This window comes from Ascaphus truei, chromosome 3 (assembly GCF_040206685.1).
Source record: "Ascaphus truei isolate aAscTru1 chromosome 3, aAscTru1.hap1, whole genome shotgun sequence".
NCBI lineage: Eukaryota > Metazoa > Chordata > Amphibia > Anura > Ascaphidae > Ascaphus > Ascaphus truei.
In genome coordinates, this window is record NC_134485.1 from 249,598,932 (window position 1) to 249,621,287 (window position 22,356).

At 42.0% G+C, this 22,356-nt stretch overlaps 2 protein-coding genes across 3 annotated transcripts in view; one reads left to right on the top strand and one right to left on the bottom strand.

Moving 5' to 3' along the window:
* Positions 1 to 3,977: 3,977 nt before the first annotated feature.
* Positions 3,978 to 22,356, bottom strand: part of CYFIP1 (cytoplasmic FMR1 interacting protein 1) — a 68,565-nt gene continuing 50,186 nt past the window's right edge. For both annotated transcript variants that reach the window (XM_075590576.1, XM_075590577.1), the window contains exons 24-31: positions 16,107 to 16,250; positions 15,401 to 15,491; positions 11,588 to 11,718; positions 10,221 to 10,293; positions 9,618 to 9,712; positions 8,097 to 8,335; positions 6,015 to 6,162; positions 3,978 to 4,745 (exon numbers count right to left, since the gene is read on the bottom strand). In XM_075590576.1, the coding sequence (XP_075446691.1) occupies positions 4,581 to 4,745; positions 6,015 to 6,162; positions 8,097 to 8,335; positions 9,618 to 9,712; positions 10,221 to 10,293; positions 11,588 to 11,718; positions 15,401 to 15,491; positions 16,107 to 16,250 (1,086 nt within the window). In that variant the 3' untranslated portion in view covers positions 3,978 to 4,580. The remainder of the gene's footprint in view (positions 4,746 to 6,014; positions 6,163 to 8,096; positions 8,336 to 9,617; positions 9,713 to 10,220; positions 10,294 to 11,587; positions 11,719 to 15,400; positions 15,492 to 16,106; positions 16,251 to 22,356) is intronic.
* FNDC9 (fibronectin type III domain containing 9) lies at positions 17,929 to 22,221 on the top strand. The gene is made up of 2 exons (XM_075590579.1): positions 17,929 to 18,542; positions 20,076 to 22,221. Exon 2 carries the CDS (start codon positions 20,184 to 20,186, stop codon positions 20,859 to 20,861), a length of 678 nt encoding a protein of 225 aa, XP_075446694.1. The 5' UTR covers positions 17,929 to 18,542; positions 20,076 to 20,183; the 3' UTR covers positions 20,862 to 22,221.

Consider the following 22,356-nt stretch of genomic DNA (forward strand, 5'->3'; position numbering starts at 1 on the left):
TTTTCTGCTGCTTTCTGCGCGATTTTCGCCAAAAAATGGCGAATTTCGAAATAGCGCTGCTCTCTGCATAGGCCCCATAATCTCTAGTGACTTGTGAATCTGTAATTTTACACATGGTCCCATCCAAGGCTGCGTTTATAATGCCGGCGATAGCGACACAATGACAAAAATGCCCGTCGCGTTGCCAGCACTATAAGCGCAGCCTCACACGTACAGTATAGTGAATTATAGGTGCGGTATAACTGAATGCAACGTGAAAATGTGGGAAACAATGCAAACCAAGTGTATATTAACTATACAAAAACAGTTCTAAAACCCTCAATGGATTGCTTTTTCAATCCCGTATTGTAGATTTGCAGGTCGTGGGGAGCACAGAATATATATATATATATATATATATATATATATATATATATATATATATATATATATATATATACATACACATATACACACACACACACACACAGCAATGTATCTGGTGGCAGAATTGTGAATGAGCACAAGTTCTACGGGGATATACTCACATATTCCCCATTCTTTTAAGCGTGTCCCAAATCAGTGGCATGGCGTTGGCCATGTAACCCCTTAGCACTCTTTCAGAGAGAGATCATGGTGTCAATCATTTTAAAAGCATGAAACAACAGTTTGTGCAGGGATCCAGGGCCCCCGCAGCATCCTCACCGCTCCTCTCCATCTCTGTGACGCTCCCGGGATTCCGGGTTGGATCCCCAGATGATGAGAAACACTGCACCAGCAGCCTTCCTTCTCACGTGAGGACGCCCGTTTAATAAAAGTAGGTTTTTTTCCCATGCGATTTTGATTACATAAGGCAGGGGGGGCCCGAAAAATATCATGGATGAAAAGGGGGGCTCGGCCTAAAAAGTTTGCTCACCCCTGGTAAAGTATCTGTTGTCTAAATTTAGCATAGGTTGAACTTGATGGATGGATGTCTTTTCAACCTGTTCTACTATGTAACTATTTTAACTTCATTTATAACTTCTTCTAAAATGTTATCAAAGCTCTTCAAATATGTTCTCCCACCTGGGCATGTATTTTATATGCCCGGGTTTACAATGAGTCTAAATACATTATGCATGAAGCAATAGTCTCTGTATGCATCCTTCAAATAAAGGAATTAGTCTTGTTAACATTGCAGCTTTGCACCCAAAGTTTGTTTTTTTTGTAAACTATGAGCTCTGTTCAAGTCTCCAAACTGATGGCCTGTCTCTTCATGGTAGATGGGTAGCAGCCACAAAATACAAATGATAGAAGAGGGATATATATATATATATATATATCTACTATATATTTCTGAAAGCACTGTATGTCTGCATGGCCTGTGTCCCTAGCGGCAATCTCATTGGTCCCTTGGCCCGCCCACCTCTGATTGGCCTGAGGCGGAGTGACGGGCCAAAGGACACACAGGGACACACACACACACACACCTCTCTCTGTCCTCTCCCACACCCATCACACTCACCTCCCTCTCCACCTCCCGCTCCACTCACCTCCCTCCCGCTCAACTCCCTCCACCTCCCGCTCCACTCACCTCCCTCTCCACTCACCTCCCTCCCCGGCGCGGGGACAGGCAGTGGGCAGGGCAGCCTGCCGCTGCCTCCACTCACCTCCCTCTCCACTCACCTCCCTCCCCGGCGCGGGGACAGGCAGTGGGCAGGGCAGCCTGCCGCTGCCTCCACTCACCTCCCGCTCCACTCACCTCCCCGGCGCGGGGACAGGCAGTGGGCAGGGCAGCCTGCCGCTGCCTCCACTCACCTCCCGTTCCCTCCACTCACCTCCCCGGCGTGGGGACAGGCAGTGGGCAGGGCAGCCTGCCGCTGCCTCCACTCACCTCCCGCTCCCTCCACTCACCTCCCCGGCGCGGGGACAGGCAGTGGGCAGGGCAGCCTGCCGCTGCCTCCACTCACCTCCCGCTCCACTCACCTCCCCGGCGCGGGGACAGGCAGTGGGCAGGGCAGCCTGCCGCTGCCTCCACTCACCTCCCGCTCCCTCCACTCACCTCCCTCCCGCTCACCTCCCTGGCACGGGGACAGGCATTGGCCAGGGCAGCCTACCGCTGCCACGCGGCACCTAAGATGGCGGCGGACGGAAGGACCCCTTCCTCCCTCGCGGACTAACATGGCGGCGGCCAGAAGGAGAGGTGAGTGTGTGTGTGTGTGTGTGTGTCACAGCGTGACTGTGTGTGTGTGTGGGACACTGTGTGTGTGTCTGTGTGCGTGTTACACTGTGTCTCAGACACTGTAGAGTGGGGACCGGAGCTACACATGGGGGGGGGGCGGGGGGGTCAGGAGCGGAGAAAGATACAGGGGGAGTGGAGAGGAGGGATCCGTCAATTTAAAGCAAACCAACCCCGCTCCTGTCCACTGCCCTCCCCTCCTGTCCACTCTCCCCCCTCCCATCCCCTCCTGTCCACTGTCCTTTCCACTGTCCCCCCCCCCCACCCGGCCACTGTCCCCCCCTCCCCCCGGCCACTGTCCCCCCCCCCTCCTGTCCACTGTCCCCCCCCCCTCCTGTCCACTGTCCCCCCCCTCCTTTTCCCCTGTCCCCCTCCCCTCCTTTTCCTAGCGCTAAATGTAACTCACGGGCAACGCCGGGTCTCTCAGCTAGTATATATATATATATATATATATATATATATATATATATATATATAAACCATTGGGGTTGCTAGCAAATATCTCACGTGATCTTGTATTATGATGAGCATCAAGTTATTTTTTGTAATACAAGATAGTACATGGACAGCTTGGGTTGCAGATATATTTTGCTTAAATGCAGTGTTCTATATTGTATATAATACTATATACAGTAATATTCAGAACAATGCTTTTGTGCTGCACTACATCCAAAAAGTAGGGCATTTTAATTCTCTGTAAATTGCCGGGAAAATAAACTGCACTAGCTGTGAATGGCAATGGCCTGGATGTACTGTTACTGCCAGACACCCTGATGGGGCAACATTTGGAGAAAAGCCCCTTAAGTACATGGAAACAGTTGATGTTGTGGGGTATATATAATTGAGTGCATCATTGACATACTTCTTAATTAAAAAGTTGTTCAAAATAAAATCATTGAATCAAATCAGCCATGCTCAGGGAAGTCTTAGTTACCTTTTGGAACCTAGGTTGGGATCATATCAATCATATCTGTAATGACAGGTCTGATACATCCAAAGAAAGTTTTGGGTTCAATCATTTAATAAATTGAGCAGAAAGTTTAGCTGGCAATACTGACAAATCATCAGGCATTACTGCACTTCGCTGAAGCGTTATGGTAGGATTTAAAGCTGCAGTTCAAGCAATATCCTACGTGTTTTTTTTTAATAAATCAATTTTTTTTTAAAGACTAATGTATTCTAATGTAAACAGGCATTTTGTTCCTATAGCAATCATATACAAAGTCACATCCCCTTCCCCTTCTGAACAGCACCACCTTTTTGAGCCCTGCCCTCTCTAGCAGTGAACCAATTGAATCTAGTGCCTGTCTGGTCACATGATCTTCCCCACAGAACTTCGGCTGTCAGTGCAGCAGAAGATTACCCAGGATGCATTTTGTGAACCCCAGCTGAATTTCAGCGATCGATTACAGGAGAACGGATGGATCAGCAACTTGGCTAATCACCTGCCAGTGTATAAATTGTATTGTTGCACATATTGAATGAACAAAAATATATTATTAAAAACGACAGCTTTTTTTATCACTGCAGCTTTAATGGCAGTTATAATTCAGAATATCCCTCAGAATCTCAGATACTCTGCATTATAATGCAATATGTTGTGTTCTCAGTGGCAGTAGTAGTTTGCTATATCTATATAGTGCACCTTTCATAAGGTGTGAAACAATTGATTAAGCAATCTCAAAACACCTGTGCATAGAAATGCAGGGGAAAATAGTGCATAAAGTGTAGAACTGTAGATTTACAAATTGCGTATCAAAAAGGACAAGAACAAACCATATTAATATAAACTTTTATTGCAAATGTACCATTACAGAAAAGAGTCAGCTGTTGGTTAAGTGCAACTAAATGTTTATTCACAAAGCTTTTAAAAGACATTCTTTAGCATTTAATTTTACCATTTTTTTTAAATTCTTGCTTACATAGTTCAATTAGCATTAACTCTGAAAAAATTATATATATAAAAAAAGAAAAATTATGGCTGACTGGTAGTGTTATGTAGTATTAAATCTGTATTAATGGAAATAATTTATAGTGCAGCCACCTAATGCACATAATGCTTCTTTGAGAGACCGAGGTTTCCATAACACCATAAAATGTCCTCGTCTGCCACGTTATTTCCCCCCCCTCCCTTACCCTTGAACCAAGAAAACAGAAATTTAAGCTTAGAAAAATAGGTATAGCATGTACAAATCTATAAATCTTTTACATTTAAAACGGCACCCAGTTTTGTTTTAAAGGCAACCTACTGAAAAATATGCTGCTGCTTTTCCCCCCGCAGTGTCTATCAGAATTAATGAAGTGTACAAAAGAGAGAGAGTCTATAGTGGATACAATGGCATTGCGAGGTATATTCAATGTAGTACAGTGGATATACACAGTTTCAGTTGCTAGCCAGTGATTGGTGAATGGGAGGCTGGAAGCACCGAACATGCTCTACGGGTGTACTTTCTCCATCGCCAGCCTTCAGGTACTTGTCCAAGATACCGAATATCTCATCATTCAAAATCTGGAATTTGCGTATACGTTCCACCATTTTCTTCAAGGCCTGTAAGAAATGAAATGTTAATGGCGGTTGTAGTGTACATTTATAGTACATGCACATCTTCCAAGAAACCCGGATTTTAATGCAATATTTTGTTAATTCAAGAGACAGTTTGAGCTGATCAGACTAACAAAAATGTGTTTTCTTAATCCCATATTAAATACAGCATCCTATGAAGAGGACATACAGCCAGGATATTCTAGCTGGATATAGTATACATTGAACAAACAAAAGCTCTCTATGGGATTGTATATTGCAATTCAACCTCACAAAAGGCATTTTATTCAACACAGGTCTCCTCTTCAGAGTTGATCTGTATCTGAACGGTAACAGTGCTCCTCTAAGCTTTATCCCCTGGTGTATGGCCATCATTGGGAGTTGGAATCCAATTGCTTTAGTGTAGCTCTTTTTGGCTATCTGGTTGCTTTACTGTTTTTTGTTTTTATACCATAAAGATTCATTTCCTTTTTTCCTGCGTCCTTTTCCTCTTTTGGGATTATCCTGTGATTCCAGAACCACCCTCATAAATTGGTTACTTTAACAACCATAAGTCTTTTTACCTTCACACAAAATGTGAGTGCACATTCTGCTTTACCACTCTATTAATACTCATTTATACAGTATTACATTATCTGTGGTTTCTATTTGTTCCATTGAGAATATCCTGTTACCGGTGACCCTGTACGATACTGCGAGTCCTGCTACTAGAGACGGTATACATCACCAGAGGTGTCCTGTTAACGGAGAATCTACAACATCAGTGTGGTTAAACTTAGTAACCGAAATGCCCGCTTTACTTCGTTAAATGTGAGTGCAATACCTTCTCTGCTCTAACTGTATCATACAGTATTACACTATTTTGTGCCCCTTTCCTTTTTCTCTATATACTCTGATGAGATTGTGCGCATTTGGAACCCTCATCCTCAATCTTCCTAATAAAAAGAACAGAAAAGATAGACAACCCATGAATGAAGCAGATTTGGCCAACATGCAGACACATGTACAGTGGTTAAGCTGGAGGAAATTATTTAGGGTAATAACATGCATATAAGCATGGCGGGGGTGTTACTTTTAATTTTCTATACTCATGGACTCAAACTCAACATTATGCATTTGTTTAAAAGGAAGATGTAATAAAACCATTGTTTTAATGCCATAAAAAAAGGCCTAAGAATAAGACCAAGTCAACTTTAGAATTAGGAGACTGCCAAATCGGTGGTTCATAAATTGCTCCCTGTATAGTGTGCTGAATTGTGGTTCCGGGTAGCTCACCACATTCTTGATGACTTCATCTTTGCCATCGTGTTTCTGCACTTTCAGTAGGTGGTAGCAGAAGTCCAAAACGTCGAACCGGCGGTGCTGTCCCAAAAGCACTATGATCATGCAACCGGCCCAATGCAATCCATCTCCAAAGCACTGCCTGTACCACAAGAGGGAACATAACAATGAAGTACAGTAGCAGAATCTGTTCATATCCCAGCTTTTTCTACAGAAGGCAATGGGAAATCCTGAATAAGCCTTAGCCGCTCCTTCATGGTCCATCCACCACCAAACAGGCCAATAAAATATATGGAGTTATTCACATTCATCATCTTTACAATGGCTTCAACAATCCAGAGCACTGTTTTTCAACAGGGGTTCCTAGGAACCCTTGGGTTCCCCGAGCCTCCCTAAAGCATTCCCTGCAATTTTCAGGCCATTTGAAAATAGTACCAAAAACAGAAGAATTTACAATGCACCTGATCACAGAGTGGCTTTAGAGAGGATTGGGGTTCCTCAGAATTTTACATAAGGTTCCTTCACCAAAAAAAAGGGTTGGAAACCCCTGATCGAGAGTATCCAATAAGGATCAGATCTGAAAAACATGACTACTTTGCAGCAGTCTTTTGCATTGTGGCAATATACAATTTGTATGATTCTTAATTGTGGCTATTGTTACCTTTTATTGAACATGAAACATAGATAAGTAGATATATTGATCTTTGAGAGTTGTTCACATTTTTAATACTATAATGGTATATCTGTGGGAGATTTTGTGTAAAGACTATATGTTCACTCCTGAAGCAATCACATGACTGGAGCCAGGATACCGGGAACAGAAGTGGAGGAAGCAGCACTTCTGTTCCGATCGGGCTCGATGCGCCGTCTGAGCTGTCAGCCTGATATGCCCCAGGAAAACAAGCAAGTGCCTAAGATGTCATAAGGGCACTCTAAAAGTTAACTCGGTTCTCGATCCTTTCCCCAGGTATCCAAGTCATGTCAGGTTTTAAGGGCAACTAACATTCCTATTCATTTGTCAGTAGGCACACAACTGTGTGCAAATGCATTCATTACCCCCAGGGGTTGGCTAGTGGTTCCCGAGCAGAACCACTGCTTTAACTGTACCGCACATTATTATTTTGTATGAAAATATGAGTCCGTTAAACTTGCAAAGTTGACATTCTATATTTCCAATGGCATATAATAGATGAATGCTCTTTCCAAGATGCGGACATAAGTATTTTGGCCTATTAAGTTCAAAGAAAGGAATCTATGATATGATACAAAGGGACATTACTCAGCTGACAAATTAGCAACTGCATTTGTACAGTAACTAATTTGAAGCGATAGAAGAGTATCTTACCTTTGGATAAATGAGGCACAGGTGGATAAGGGATTTTGTAAAGATAGCGTTTCAAATAATGTTCAAGCAGATCTTTTACTGTGCTTTCCAGGACAACGTATGGAACAAGGGAGGGGAAAGAGGTCCAAGGCTTACAAACGTACCCAGGAACAGAAGTATTTTTACGGTATTCGGTTTTCTTTCAATAAAACTGTTTCTAAGGTAACTGTGATTACCATCCAGTGTATTTCTTTTATATAAATAAATGGCTGTCTGATTTATCTAGAGGTGGTGGTGTGTATATTGCTTAAGTGATTTTGCTTGACCCATTTTGGTACCTTAAACACGTATTTTTCATTTTGACACAGGGCATATTTCTTACATATCTGATAGCTTCTCTTACAGCTTGTGCATGTAACAGGACGTGGTCCTGATGGGGTAACATTTTTAACAACTAGCTTGTGAAAAAAAGATTGCGGGTAGTTCTCTTTTATTGGCCAGTTTTCCTGCGTCAATGTAATAATGTCTGTTTTACAGTCGTAGCTAGTCGGTGCAAATAGTACAGATTACTTTCAAATCATTGCGTCATCATGTAATCTGATATTCATATCAAACTAAACGTGTCTGTGTGTTCCGTCATTGAAGTTGCCACAAATATGAAAAATATAAGTGCACTATAAGCACTGACCTGAATAACAGTGCGTTTTAATGACACAGTGAGGGCATCTGAATTGGATGAGGGCGACACTTACTCCACAGTGAACTCATGGGTCCCCACTGGAATGCAGTAGACAAACTGCATGGCACTCCAGAGTCGATGAAACTCCACACACTCATCCACGTGCATCACACCATTGCTGGGAAGGGGGCCGCGCCAGATAGGGTCATCCAGGAAGGTCCTGACCCGGGTCAGGATTACTTCAAACATGGAGAGGCCGCAACAAAGACGCTCCTTGGTGAGTAAATCCCCTTCCCTTGCTATGCCAATCTGCTATTGTTACGAAGGAAACAAAGATGAACGTGTAAAACCCTCGGCCTCCTGATTATTATTCATCTTCTCAGCCATGAACGCACAAATCTACAACACATGCATAAAGCAGAAAGTTATAGTGTGTACTACAAACAAGAGGGGGAGAAGCAGTGCTCTATACACTTTGGGGTGTCTAACCACCGAGAAAGTCCATCATCCAACAAAAATACTCACCATGTGATCCCGAAAGAAAATCTAGATACGTTTTACAATGTATTTTGTTTTTCTAACACAATTTAGCCACACACAGGTAGGCAAAATACTTGTTGTTGCTTATCCTCTCCACCATTAGTGATAATTGTACGTTAAAGTAAAACTGATTTTTTCTATACCTTGTAGTATGTTCCAAACATGTACAGTCAATACATCCGCTTACTGGTTTGCAATAAAAGGCTGTTTTGTCGAATTAACATTAGAAGACCTGGTCTGTACCTTTTGACAGACAAAACGTGATATTTTTGAAAAAAAAAAATCTGTTCGAGGGACAATATTTTAAACTTGAATTTGGCTTTAGAATAAATACAAATATCCATTGCTGGATCCAAACCCTCTCTCCATGATCTCTGCGGGCTGGGACCTCATTTCAGGAATAGAGGATTAGGGCTGGATGGGTGCAAGCGTTGAATGGGGGAGGGGGTTCATTTTGCCACTTACATTTGAAACATATAAAATCAAGGTTAATGACAGGGTTTGGGGGGAGGGGAGGGGGGAGGAAGAAACCGGTATAGCAATAAAATAACTGAATGCACCAAGGTAGATATTTCCCATCTTGGTCATCGTGTTGATGTAACAGCTGGGAAGAAAGTTACCTGTCCTGTTTCACAATAAGTCATACGTTTTTTTTTTATTAACCTCTAATGACTCTATATCAATGTTTTCTTTGCACATGACCGGTGAAGCAAGTACCTCGAGCTCTCCTTCAATTTAATATAACTACGTTACTGCAGGAAGGATCTCCAACAAGGTGACAATTCAGTAACTATTAATTATACCAATTGCTGGGTATCTGCTCTGATTCTCTTCCTCATATCTGAAGATTTGTTCTATTCTCACCATCGCCAATACATATCATTCCAGGTGACTGCCTCCCTTTATGAACTGGTGGCAAAGACTAATAGTGCTATTAACTAAAGCAATACACCTTTTACCACAAGAGAGACAGCTTTGGATTTGCTTTCTATATGGCCATTTACTATAGCCTGAATGGTCACATCCCATCATTAGTGCAGTCAAGGAAAGTTACCTGGGGTGTTCCTAGTCTCTCTATGAGGGGAACAAGGTGGAGAGGAGCATACTTTGATTCAAGCCTTTTCATCTTTGCTTCAAGCCGTTCACCCTCTGAAAAGAAAGTGATACAAAACACAAAATGGTTGTTAATGCAATAGGCGAAAAGCTAATCTCCATAAAGTTACTGTCCCAGGGGATGGTTCTTTCAGCTCCCCGATATTCCATTCTGGGACAACACCAATAACACCATCACTGCCACATCACTGCCACCCTAACTGCATCTCATCGTGAGATTTCAATCCACTCCCTGATTTCTAACTATAATCCCAATGCATTCTGATTCACAAGAGCATTTCTATGGAAGATAGAGATTGAAACAAAAGGACTATGCCAAAGTCTAAAAGTGGGCAACATGTAAAACCGTTTTCATTAAGTGACACAGAATTTCATACAACTCTAGTTTGACCGTGATTATGCAGCCAGAGACGCTTGTACTGATCGGCCTGCTCTTCCTGGTCAAGTGAGCAAGCGGGTAGCACTAGTTCTAATTAGATTACGAATGCAGGAGACATGGGAGGGACAGTAATTCTGCAAACCAAAACTATCAACACATACTCACCCTTCACATGTACCCGGGGGAGAATATTCTGGAAAGGAGCAGCATGAAGCAGATCACAGACTTCCTCTAATGACTGAGAAAAACAAACAAAATGAATCAGTAAAGCCACCAACATTTCATATGCTAATTGCTACATAAACGGGACTTGCATTATTTCCTAAATAATCATGTCCGTCAGAGGAATTGTCCACTCAAATATTACATATATTATGAATACTGTTACATTTCACCTTTGCTCAGAAATGTTCAACTGGGCGAGATACATTGAGCCTCCATTTTATTTTGTACTGTGCTGTATAACTTAACAACAAATCGTTCAAAACGAGAAATGAACACTTCTAACTTCTAGCAATTCTAGTGTCGACCTCTTCAGCTAAAAGAAGAGCAACTACAGCACCCCAAGTACTGAGCCAGTTCTGTTGCTACGTTACACTGGGTTCTGAAAAGCTTGTGATTAATCACTAATTATGCCGGCTCCTTTAGCCTCTGCGACAGGGAATAATAAACCATTAGTAACTGCTCTTGTAATCCCCGCAGCACGATCACTCTTGTATTGTTGCAACGCCGTAAAAGCAGCATAATGTTCTACTAAGGTGAGGGAGCCAGCCCTCACATGCATGTGCCAAGCTCCATCCACAGGAACATCTTTACAAGCAGCAGCTACACCAACACAAGTGTTATGCACAAAATGGCTCGGAGAACAATAGGCCCCATTGTTTTCATTATACACATACAGTAATGAGATTTTTTTTTTTTTTTTTTAAAGCAGCATAACTATTATCCCTTTTCTTTATTCCATCACTAATTATGTGGATATAACAGATGCTTCTCTGAAAAGAGTACATTTCATTCGCAACCCAAAAGTTTTTATTTTGCATGTGTTGGCAGCAAATGCTACATATAGGCGATTTGAACACCAAGCACAACCACTGTAGTTTGTGGGCAAATAGATGGTACTGGTTTTAGTATTGCAAGCACACAGTGTAAAAAAGGTGAAATCCCCTACCACCAGCAAGTGGACAATAGTGAGCGTGTAACCTATTGGAGGAGAACTGATCTTTATAATGCATGAGCTTTCAAAATGGATACCCTTTGCATGGATTGTTTCCCTATTTAAGAGACTTGAGATGGTTAACAAGAATAACATCAATATACCAAACATCCTCAATATTGCTTCTTTATCTAGCACATCAGATTTGAATTATATTAGTTGCACTTTGCATTTATACTTCAGAGGCCTACAAACATGTTATGGGCAGCTTTGTAAACAGGGGAGATTGGGGAGCGAACAAAAACAATTTCTGCATACAATATTACGACATTGCTGTGCAAGATAAACACACAGCTCGGGCTGGGACAGAACCTACCAGGCTCTGTTCAATGAGCAGGCAGAAGAGAAGAGCGTTGCCCACTTCCCGAAGGTTCTGAAAGCACACGGTCTTCAGCTCTGCGTATTCCACGATGTCTTTCAGCTGGTGGTGGAAGAACTCCAAGATACCTAATGTTCAAGGGAGATTCAAAAGGATGTATACATATGTAACACCTCTATTTTACCTCAGATTATATGGCCCATCACTGAGGTGGGAGCCTGAGTCCAATGGGTTACTGTTTAATTCTTATAGTGTGGTGTACATGTTGTGTAAGACTGTATTGACTAGACACAACATAGTGGTAATGAATGGTAACAAGCTTTATATAATCATAGCTATAATTTTTGGTGTTACATATCTCATATGAATCAGTACGGTGACTTAATCTCAAACACTCCATACACATACATACATAAACAAACTATACCAACAGTGTGAACGCTGCACAAACAAATAATAACTTTCATCTCCCCCCAATCATGGGGTACTGGCCTGTAGATCCTGGTGTGCTAGCACAATCGTTGGAGCTCATAAACTGTGTGTGTGTTGCAGGCCTGGTGCTTCACAAACATCAAACTTTGGCAATATAACTGCAGTTTATATCCTTTGTGGGTTAGCTCACCCACTCCAACCTGGTGTAATTCCTGCACAGCTGGGCTCCCTAATCTCTCTCTGTAGTAGCCTCTGTCTGCCTGCTTCCCTCTGCACTCAGGTCCTGGTCTCTGCTGCATGCACTGGTCCAGTGGGGCAACTCTCTCTCCCTCCATGGACACTGTGCAGGATGGGCTTGTACACACTCACTCACTCCCTCAGCTCCCTTTCCAACTGTCATTCCACTGGATAAGCACAGTCACATGGTCCAGTGGGATGTAATTCTTAAAGGGGCCAGGTCCTGTGCTGATGTCAGATGTTACCCGCGGTGTCTGCTATTTGTATTGGCTTTTAAATTAAAACAACTGACACCTTAAATAAATAAGTAATGGAGTATTAAAGCTTTCATTGCTGTGAAGACCATCTCGAAAGGAGAGGTTTTTGGTCACACGCAGTTGCCAAACCAGAAATAGTCCATGACCCTTTAAAGGCGATCCACTGAAGTCATTATTACTCCATAAAAATGCCCTGTGTGCTCTACAAAATCACCTTGTTTCCATATTAGAAATAAGACAGCAGGACCTTTGATAAAGTTTAAGTGTTTTCAGTTTTAATTAAAGGAATACAAAGTTAAGATAACCAATTTTCTCAGTGGATTCATGTCCTGCGGGCAGCGAAACCAACGTTAGGGTTTTTAGGTCCTCAATTGTATTAGTCCTGCAGTAACCGTTTCTGCTATTGTGCGGCCATTTCCCCAACCTATATGAAAGGTCTGAGGTTTGTTTTCTGTAAAAAAACAACTTTACAGAAGTGTCCAAAATTATGGTTTGTGAACAAACGATCCTTTAATCCTATATGGCTTTGTGGTCTGTGAACCTTGAGTTCACCTCCCCCTGAGTGAGCACTGCAGGATTCTGTAGACCGCCGTTGCCAGATAGAGGTTGCAGCATTTGGCAGTGTCCGTGGAAATAATACTGTACACCAATATATCTGAATGAGCATGTGAGGTGCCGGAGGCTGCCGGGCACGGTCTCTGCTTAATGTCTGGTATATGCGGCGTTATTAGAATCCTGCCTGTTCTGTACAAAATGTATCTAGTAACATGCACAGGATTAGTAGAAGGGATTAGGCCCTCAGCCTCATCTCTTCTTCCCAAATCCTCTCTGAAGGGCTCACACGACAGATGACACATTTTAGCTGTGTATCATTGCTTCCAGGCAAAACGGACATTGCAGCCCATAACAAGTGTATTTGGCAGGTTTTTGGCGTTGGAACCAAAGCACAGTGCTATCCATAGTCTGCAATGTATGCAGTGGTTTATTTGCTTCTGTGATTAAGGCCCATTCTTTGGCTAGAGCCATGGTCAAAAAGACCGCGCTGACGGGAAACATCACCCCCTTTAAGCACGGATTTAGATGGCGCTTCCGCAGGCTTCCGCAGGCGTGTGGAATTGCAGCCGACAGCACAATTTAATTTTTCCCGCTGAGGGAAGCGCAGGGCCGGTCACGTGACTGCCAAAAGCCAATGGCAGTCCGTGACGTCGGCGCCGTGATGTGGCGCGCTAGCCCCGCCACCCACCCGTTTCACAAGCGCGCACGCTGACGCTCATGCAGGGACACAAAAAAGCTCCTGCTTGAGCAGGAGAGCATGAGCGTCAGTGCTGTGAATGTCAACATGTGCGAGGCCATAAGATTGAAAGTAAGGACCAGCGGTGCATGTTAGGACTGTTCAACAGTTTCAAGCAGAACTGAACAGATACACTGGAAGATTTCCCTTTAGGCTGTCACAATAAGGGAGAAGGAGCGGCTCAGTGAGTAATGACAATGACTGGCACTGAGTGTGAAGCAGGGAACCTGGTTCAATTTCCGATGTCGGCTCGTTGTGTCCTTGGGCAAGTCACTTTATCTCCCTGTGCGTCAGGCACCAAAAACATAGATTGTAAGCTCCACAGGCAGGGACCTGTGCCTGCAAAATATCTCTAACGCGCTACGTATAACTAGCAGCGCTATACAAAAACATAGATTGTAAGCTCTAAGGCAGGGACCTTTGCCTGCAAAATGTCTCTGTAAAGCGCTATGTAAAACTAGCAGCGCTATACAAGAACATGCTATTATTGTTATAATAAAGAACTTAACATGTTACACACACTCCTCTGCACTGCTATCAGGTGCCCAAGTTTGACAATGTGTGACAAGTTTACACTTGGATGGAAGTTTCTTTTTTTAATGCTTACTGCGAGTACCTTTCAAGCTTCTTTTAAAATTGTATGTACATTACTTCCTATAATACACACTGAGTTACTGTAACAAAGAAACATACGAGTTCACACTCTGGGAACCACAATTCTGCTTTGTGCTGCTGTATGAAAAACGATAAGAAAAGAAACTCCTTACTGGTAAATAAAAAGGACAATATCACTATGGATCAATCTCAATGTGATGCACGTTCGTTTGCGTGAATTGTAGAATTAAAGCAGCAAAACATGCAAAATCTCAAGGATTTAAATAAATCAGTTCTGTAATATTAGATACTGACTTATTTTTTTCAACCCTTAATGCCATTTTAATGAGTTTGAAAGCATCCTTTGATTTCTATAGCACCCATCTCTCCAGCAGTGCAAGATCTTTGCAACACTTTCCTGTTTGTGATCGTTTATTGCCAATATCTCAAGCAGTTTGAGGGCTGACTATTATATCAACTCTCCCCACCATTTGTAATATGATATAATTCATAGTGGGATAGCCAGTTCATCATACCTTAATAGAAATCTCATTTGACTCACTTATATTGTACCTGGGCAGGGAGCTACATTGTTTCTCCACTGCAGCGCCTTAATTGGCGGCGAAACAAAACCAATATGCATTATATTTTGTAACATCTGCTGTTGTGCAATCTGATTTTTCAATTTATAAAACACACACACACACACACACACACACACACACACACACACACACACACACACACACACACACACACACACAGTTACCAGGTCACTGCTGCTAGGTCTACTGGCGAGCTTAATGCACTCTGCTCTTCTGACGAGAGGTTGTTATGTTCTTGCAGCTTATTCGTGTGAATACCTTACTGAAGGCAAATCATTATTTCCTCTCACTTGTCACAAATGTGACATTGCCTTTTCATTAGGATGTGCTTACAGAAAGGAACCATTTTCTACTCTATTCTTCGGTTTACCAGCATTATCATAGGCCAACTAACCTGGAGAGCCGTATTCGTGTCTGGGCAGCCTGCAGATCTTAGGCATAACTTCCATCAAGGTTCTCACATACTGAAGAATTGTGCCTTGCAACTGAAGGGAGATCCACAATCAAATATGTGATTAGACATGGTTTAATAAAAAATAAAAAAATTAAATTAATAAAACACATACAAGAATAAATAAAATTAATTACTGATTTTGTTTAAAGACACAAAACTTTCTACAGTGATTATTTAATTTATTTTTTATTTCATATATATTTTTCAGGTAAATATAAAAAATGGCTGCCAGTTTTATTTCATTAGAATAGTTTTGCCATCGTCTGGTCCAATACAAAGTTGTATCTACGATTTGTAAAGAGAAATGTAAAGGAATACAAAAACAGTGAATTTTCAAGGGGGCTTTGATCTGTTCTGGTAGGTGACTGCATCTTGCACCCAGCATAGTTGTCACAATACGCAACATACAAAACATCCAAGTTATATACACGTTTGCATCCTTGTGCTGCATTTCCCCCCCTTGTATCTAAGAAAATTGTGCCAGGTCTGAAATGCCAGATCGGTTAACAACCTGCGCCAGATATGAGAATCTCTAACATTTAGTGTAAGTGAGAGCAAAACCAAGAAATGGTGCAGTGCATCAAACCCATTGTGTGCGCGCACTGCCAGGCTACATAGATCCCCGTGTTCTGCGACTTGCACTCACCAGGCTCTTTACAACCTTCAGCAGCTCCTCCATCACCACTGCAATGCCCTGGTAGCCCAGGAGTCGGCAGATCACTTTAAAGTGTGGGGGCCCCACGAAGTTCCTGTAGTAGCTAAAAATGCTGCTGTATGCGGAGTTCAAAGTCTGTGGGGAAACGGCAAAAGGTTTTAGTGATATCTTGCGTTAGGAAGCAGAATCGCACTAAAGATCGAGGGCCGTATTTACCAAGCCGTCTTCCGCCAGAAGACACTTTCCTGGGCTGGGAGACACCTTGCAGCCCATGGACTTCAGGAGGCTGCAGGGTATCTTCCAGCACAACAAGGTACACTATCTTACTGGGTGAAGACCGCTTAGGAAATATGAAGTGGGATTACTGTAAATAAGTGCAATGGAGAAGAGGTAAGAGGAGAATGGGAACAGATCATCCCACCACATGGCTTTAATACCAAGCTTCAGAAAAGATGTGTCGCTTTATGGCCACAAACAATAATGCTGGCAGGAAAAAAAAAAAAAAAAAAACTTGCTAAGGACATAGAGACTGTACAGGCGACCACTGTCTGCACGGTTACATGCATGAAGGATGCAGCGGCCGGAAATTAGAACAAGCAGATTGCAGAGGGGTTTGATCACAGTACTGGGATACAAGAGATTAGACTGCAGGGCCTCATGCAGCCAATGACCAATTTTACATTTATAGCACAAGCCACGTGTATACGTCTCATTCATGATGGTTAAAGGTGAAGTGCCAAGTAGGACCAAATGGAACGAATAACCGTGGTATATTTAATACCGGTAGGTTAGTACTAGGCTGTTTACCTTTACGATCTGTTAAATTGGGGAGGGAGCAGGCTGGGGACATGACAATCTTGTGTATTCCATCACAATGATTATGGTTCATGGTGTGACCCAGAAAATCTGCTAATGTAGTCAAATCAGAAATCATAAAAGCATTGCGAATTAAGTTAGCCAAACCCCCTTTCTACTTCAGGAGCAGCTGTATGGTATGAGAACTCTTATCGGAATACCACAAAGTGACAGCTAACCTTTGGTGGGGTGAGCAGTTACATCGCCAGTGAAATACACCAATTACACATGTCCTTTAATTTCTAATGAATTCTTACTGCAGCAGATGTTGGGCAGATTACAGAATTTAAGCATGACCCTGTTCTGAAAAAGGGCTTTGGCAAACTGCGCTTTGATAGTTTTTCATATAAATACAAAAAAATCGACAAAAACTAAACCTGCCCCACTTCCAGCGAGAGAAGGGCCAACCCGTTCGGGCAGTATCCATCATATGCCAACCTTTCAACATTAGGTTATTTACACATGAGATACGTACAAGTCTACATTTTATTGATATATAGATATATATATATATATAGATAAATACAGTATATAGATAAATATATTCTTGATTTGAGTTCAAGTAGAACTTAAATACATTCTTTTACTGAAAGGCTTTAATAAATGTGCATATTGCTTAAACTAATTTGATTGATAGCCGAAGACCTTGTATAACAAACCATAATGTGCAGGAGCTCCGGTCATTACATTTCAATGGTAGTAAGCATGGATTACAAAGAATATATTAGCTGCATAAGAAAATGATATATAATATTGAATCCCACCAACACGGATAGGAGAAGGGTCTTATTGAAAATGGTCACGTCAACATATCAAAACGCTCGGTAACCGTTCAGATTTCTGCGAATCATTTAATAAGAGCAGATCAGGCCTCAGTAAGGGGGGGTGGGGAGGGGGCTTAGCCCCATGGTTGCTGGAGACACACAACTTGCTTTTCTCTGCATGCAAGTCCCGCAGCAAACAGGTACATGACATTTATCTCCAGCGATGCAGAAAAGGAATTACAAATTGCACAGGGCAGTAAAAAGGTATCGCGCTCATTTGTTGCAGGGATTAAAAAACAAAAACCAGATGCATTCGTTTTAATGTCCTCGTCATCTCTTCACAATAAAAAAAAAAAAAAGTCTGGTCCTAATGACACCATCTAATGCCAGCCCCTGCTCCTCTGACAGAATTAGGTTAGTGAAGTCAAAGAGAGGAAGATAGCGCTGGAGTTCAATGCTTTCCCCAAAGGACTGACAGAAGGCGATAGAGTGAGACACGGGGTGGAGAAGAAAAAGGAGGGAGGGGGGGGGGTGGGATAAAGAATAATTTGATGGTCTTTTGAAAACCAAGGCAACAGAGCACTTGGGGAATATCTGCGCACACGTGAATTCATGTGGCAGAGACAAAGGAGCAGTTTCACCAGTGTCCCCGGAGAACAGAAACACGAGCGGCGGGGAATGAGAAGCCACAGACTGGGGCATGTGGAAGATAAGAAGTCACAGGTGCAAATCGCAGAGAGGTGCCGGCTCAGCCGCAAGCCTTCATTTATGAGCAAGTGAAATCCACTTTTTCCAGACTCATTGCCAGGTTGGTACGGACTTTTCGCTTCCCTTTCATTTTTAAATGGAGAATCAAGAAATCCTACTGACTTACAGAAGCTAGCTACATGCATTTAAGACTAAGATTATGTTACACAGTTGCATAGCAGTTATGTTATTACCCTTTTCCGACTAACTTTACCTCCACGATAAGTAACAGACTTGCACCAGATTAGGGTAGGGGTGCCATAAATTAACCATTTTACAAACAATACTAGTGTTGTCTGCGCTACCTGTTAGACACAGCCCAACGCTTACTGTTAAAGGTTGATATAAAGAAATGCAATATGTAGTAAATGGGATACAAAACAGAGAACAGTGTTTATTTAATACCTTAAACCTTTGCATTCATTTGTCATTTTGAGCTGGTAATATCCTTGTGTTAGAGAAACTTTTTTTTTTTGTTTAATCTAGCTGATCAGTCGCAGAATGTAATTATTATTAAATACCATCAGGTGGGTTATATAAAATATTTGATAATGCATTATTCCAAATTGTAGTAATGCTTCTAAATCAAGCACTTGAAATTATCTATTTAGAAGGCAAAGGACAATTATAGACAGGGAAATGACTAGAACCCATACACAAAATACAGGTTAATCCACATTAAAATCGAAGCATATTTTCCGAAGTTCTGACATTTCATTGTTTTAAGATGAAAAAGGTGCAACTCGTCAATTGGCTCCCAAGTCTGAGCAAGTAAAGTTCCTTGCATTCTTCCTGCAGAGCATAGCCCTTTAAATTGAGGCTTTGTCCGCTCTGCTGTAAGATAACTCTGCAGCTGTCTCCCACAGTGTTTGTCTTTGGCAACAGACGCTGGATTCCAATGGGTACATTTACAAATATATAGTATAACTAAAATAAATACAAAGAGAGGCTCAGGTTATCTTGAAACACAAGCGCTTATGTGGTTTCAAACGCTAGAAAATCCTACAAGGAGGTTTTCTGCAAAATGTTGGAATCCTCTCAAAGTTTAACATTTACTGCACAGAAAAATCCTTAGGTTAAGATGAGCTGACAGACTGCAATGCAGAATACAGGTATAGGAAGCGAAATGTGCCACCCAGTCTCTGTGTATATTCCGCCGTCTTGGTCTCTATATGACAGTTACTATAACATCATAGTGCTAATTACTACTGTTTCATTGGAAATATTTCCAGGAAAGCCAGATAATTATTTGGTTTGATTCTGGGTGAGCCGAGTCTCACTGCTCTACTGCTGTTACTTGTATAGCTTTGTTTCTCCCAAATAACCTACAGTTTATTCTTTAGTTTATGCCACTTTAAAAAATAATAAACGGCCAATTACCACACCACGAAATTAAAAAGCCAGTTTAAAGAACACCTGCCAGTCATTTGTTTTTTAAAATAATGCTTTGATCTTGAACACGTGCATAATTAAAGAAAACCAAGTACATCTGCTTAACTTAACATTAACTCAAATACAACGAGGAGGATGCAGCGTTGCTCGAAATTACTAGGACATTTCAGGACATTCAAAACATCATATTTTTCTATTGCAGATTTTGTCGGAGTTTGCTGCATGTCCATAAGCTGCTCGTAAAAACAAAGTGAAGAGTTCTATTTAAAAAAAATAATCAGCTAATCTGGAGAAAACCCAGGGGAATACCATGGGAATCTCTGTCCAGAACATCACAGCTAGCACAGCAATGGTCATCTGGCCATCAATTTCAAGTTGTGCCGACAGCTTCTACAGCATCATGTACCAGTCTAACTGGAACACCATGCTGTCTGGGTACTCCAGGAAGAACTTCCAGAAGGAAGAGAGGATTCCTGGCAGCCGAACATTCTTTACCATCGAGAATCTGACGCCGCTCACCACATACATTCTGTGTGTGACCTGCCAGTCTGCCAACCCCTCCAGTGACCAGTGCAGGATCTTCCACACCCTGGGCCAAGATCCCGCATTAGTAAACAGCAAGAAAAAAGAGCTGGCCATAGGCATCTGGCTGACCAGCAGCATCCTCCTCCTCATCATTGCCTGCATCTTGCTCTACGGCTGCTTGCACATATGGTGGCGGAAACGCCAAGAGCGGGCCAGGGGACAAAACGCAGGACCTGAACAAAGCAAGAGAGCAGCCTGGACAAAAAATGAAAGCGGCGCCGTGGAGGAGTATGAGAACGCAAACCAGCCGGTAGGGAGTGGCGAGAACAAGGAGGAAGACAAGTGTGCAGATGGGAACCAGCTGGCCCAAATCCGCAAAGACCCTTTGACCACAGATGAAGCCAATATTCTAAACTGCACTGATCAAGAGCAAGTATCTGTGCAGCCACCTTCAGTGAGCTAAGTTACGGAGAGGGGACCATCACGTCTGCATCATTCAGCTAGTAGTTTTAAACAGTGCTCATGTCAATGATTTAGTTAACACAATGGCTTCATTCAAAGTCCACAAAGTCTCCTTGAGGGCATGGGAGAGATACACAAAAAGGAAGAAAAGTCAGAGTGTAGTTAGTAGCAGAAAGTTAAATTAATCTATCTCAATGTCTTGTATAACGTATTCACAGAGCGAACCCTGCTCCAATGCGCTTTCAATCAAAAAATAATATGTAATGCATTCACAAACAGAACGCTTGTTGGTAGAACTCAAGTGGTTAGTACATCGGTCTGCCTCGGTGCTCTGTCTCACAATCAGATCCCACGATGGTCCCATCCAGAGGTATAAATAGAAATAAAAAGCATATATAGTAGAATACTATTTAAAGTAATAAGTAGGGGGAAAGACAGAAACACACTCACAACTGTAACTGCAAAACACTTCGGATACAGTTTGGGGCATGACTAGAACAGGGCTCTGTCGTCATCAGATATGCCACAGAGGAGTCGCATCCACCTGTAGGTGCCTCAGTGTCACCTAGGTCAGCCTCGTTATATTCCATGAAATTGTAGTGTGTGTGTGTGTGTGTGTACATATCCACACACATTTCTTTATGTCTACCTGCCCCACCTGTCCAAGAACATTGTGTACTTTTGATTACCAGGAAGGTGGACTGTTTTGGGGAGGTCCTATGTCTAGGTGGTAATGATGAGATAATAATACTAGATTCAGAAATATTTCTAGATTGTTTTTTTTATTACGCTCATTTTAATCGTGAATCTTTACACTTCTTTAGGATCTTACAGTAAGCTTACTTTATTTGGGTTATAATTATTGATGCACTATATTAGTCTGACACATCATATTCAGTTCTATTTAAGTTGCTTAATTTACACTATAGAAGTAGCCACTCTCTCCCGCCCCCCCCTTTTTTTTGCATCTTCTATTCAACTTCAATTTTCGCCATCAAAATCAACAAATTTCGAGATTTGAAGCGCCCCATACTGTGTTATACTGGCAGGATTGTTGGTAGAAAAAGAGCCTAAAATAGGAATGGGTGAGGAAAAAAGCTAAGAAATAAAGAGGTTCCCAAACCCAGTCATCACATAACTGGGATGCACATGCAGAGGAGTGAAGGAATGTTTGGAAGTCTTACATTCTAAAAGGCATTGGATTGTCACTTTGTGATTGGGTGGGCAAATTGCCAATATCTGTGGAATTCCATAGATGTGTAACCATAACATATCCAGCAGTATCCAGTATACATTTTTAACCCATAGATATATGTATAAACAAAATAAATGTCAAGATAAATTCCAAAAGAGGAATTGAAGTTTGTGGTCTGGTTTCTGCTTCTGTTGGCTGTTTGCAAGTAATAAAATCGGAGCAAAACATTTCTATTTGGTCTGATAATACTGGGAGTTATTTAAGCTGCAGGGGTTTGCACTTCCTCACTTTGAGAATACCC

Excerpts from the sequence above, each read along its gene's own strand:
- FNDC9 (XM_075590579.1), top strand. The coding sequence starts at position 20,184 with ATGGGAATCTCTGTCCAGAACATCACAGCTAGCACAGCAATGGTCATC.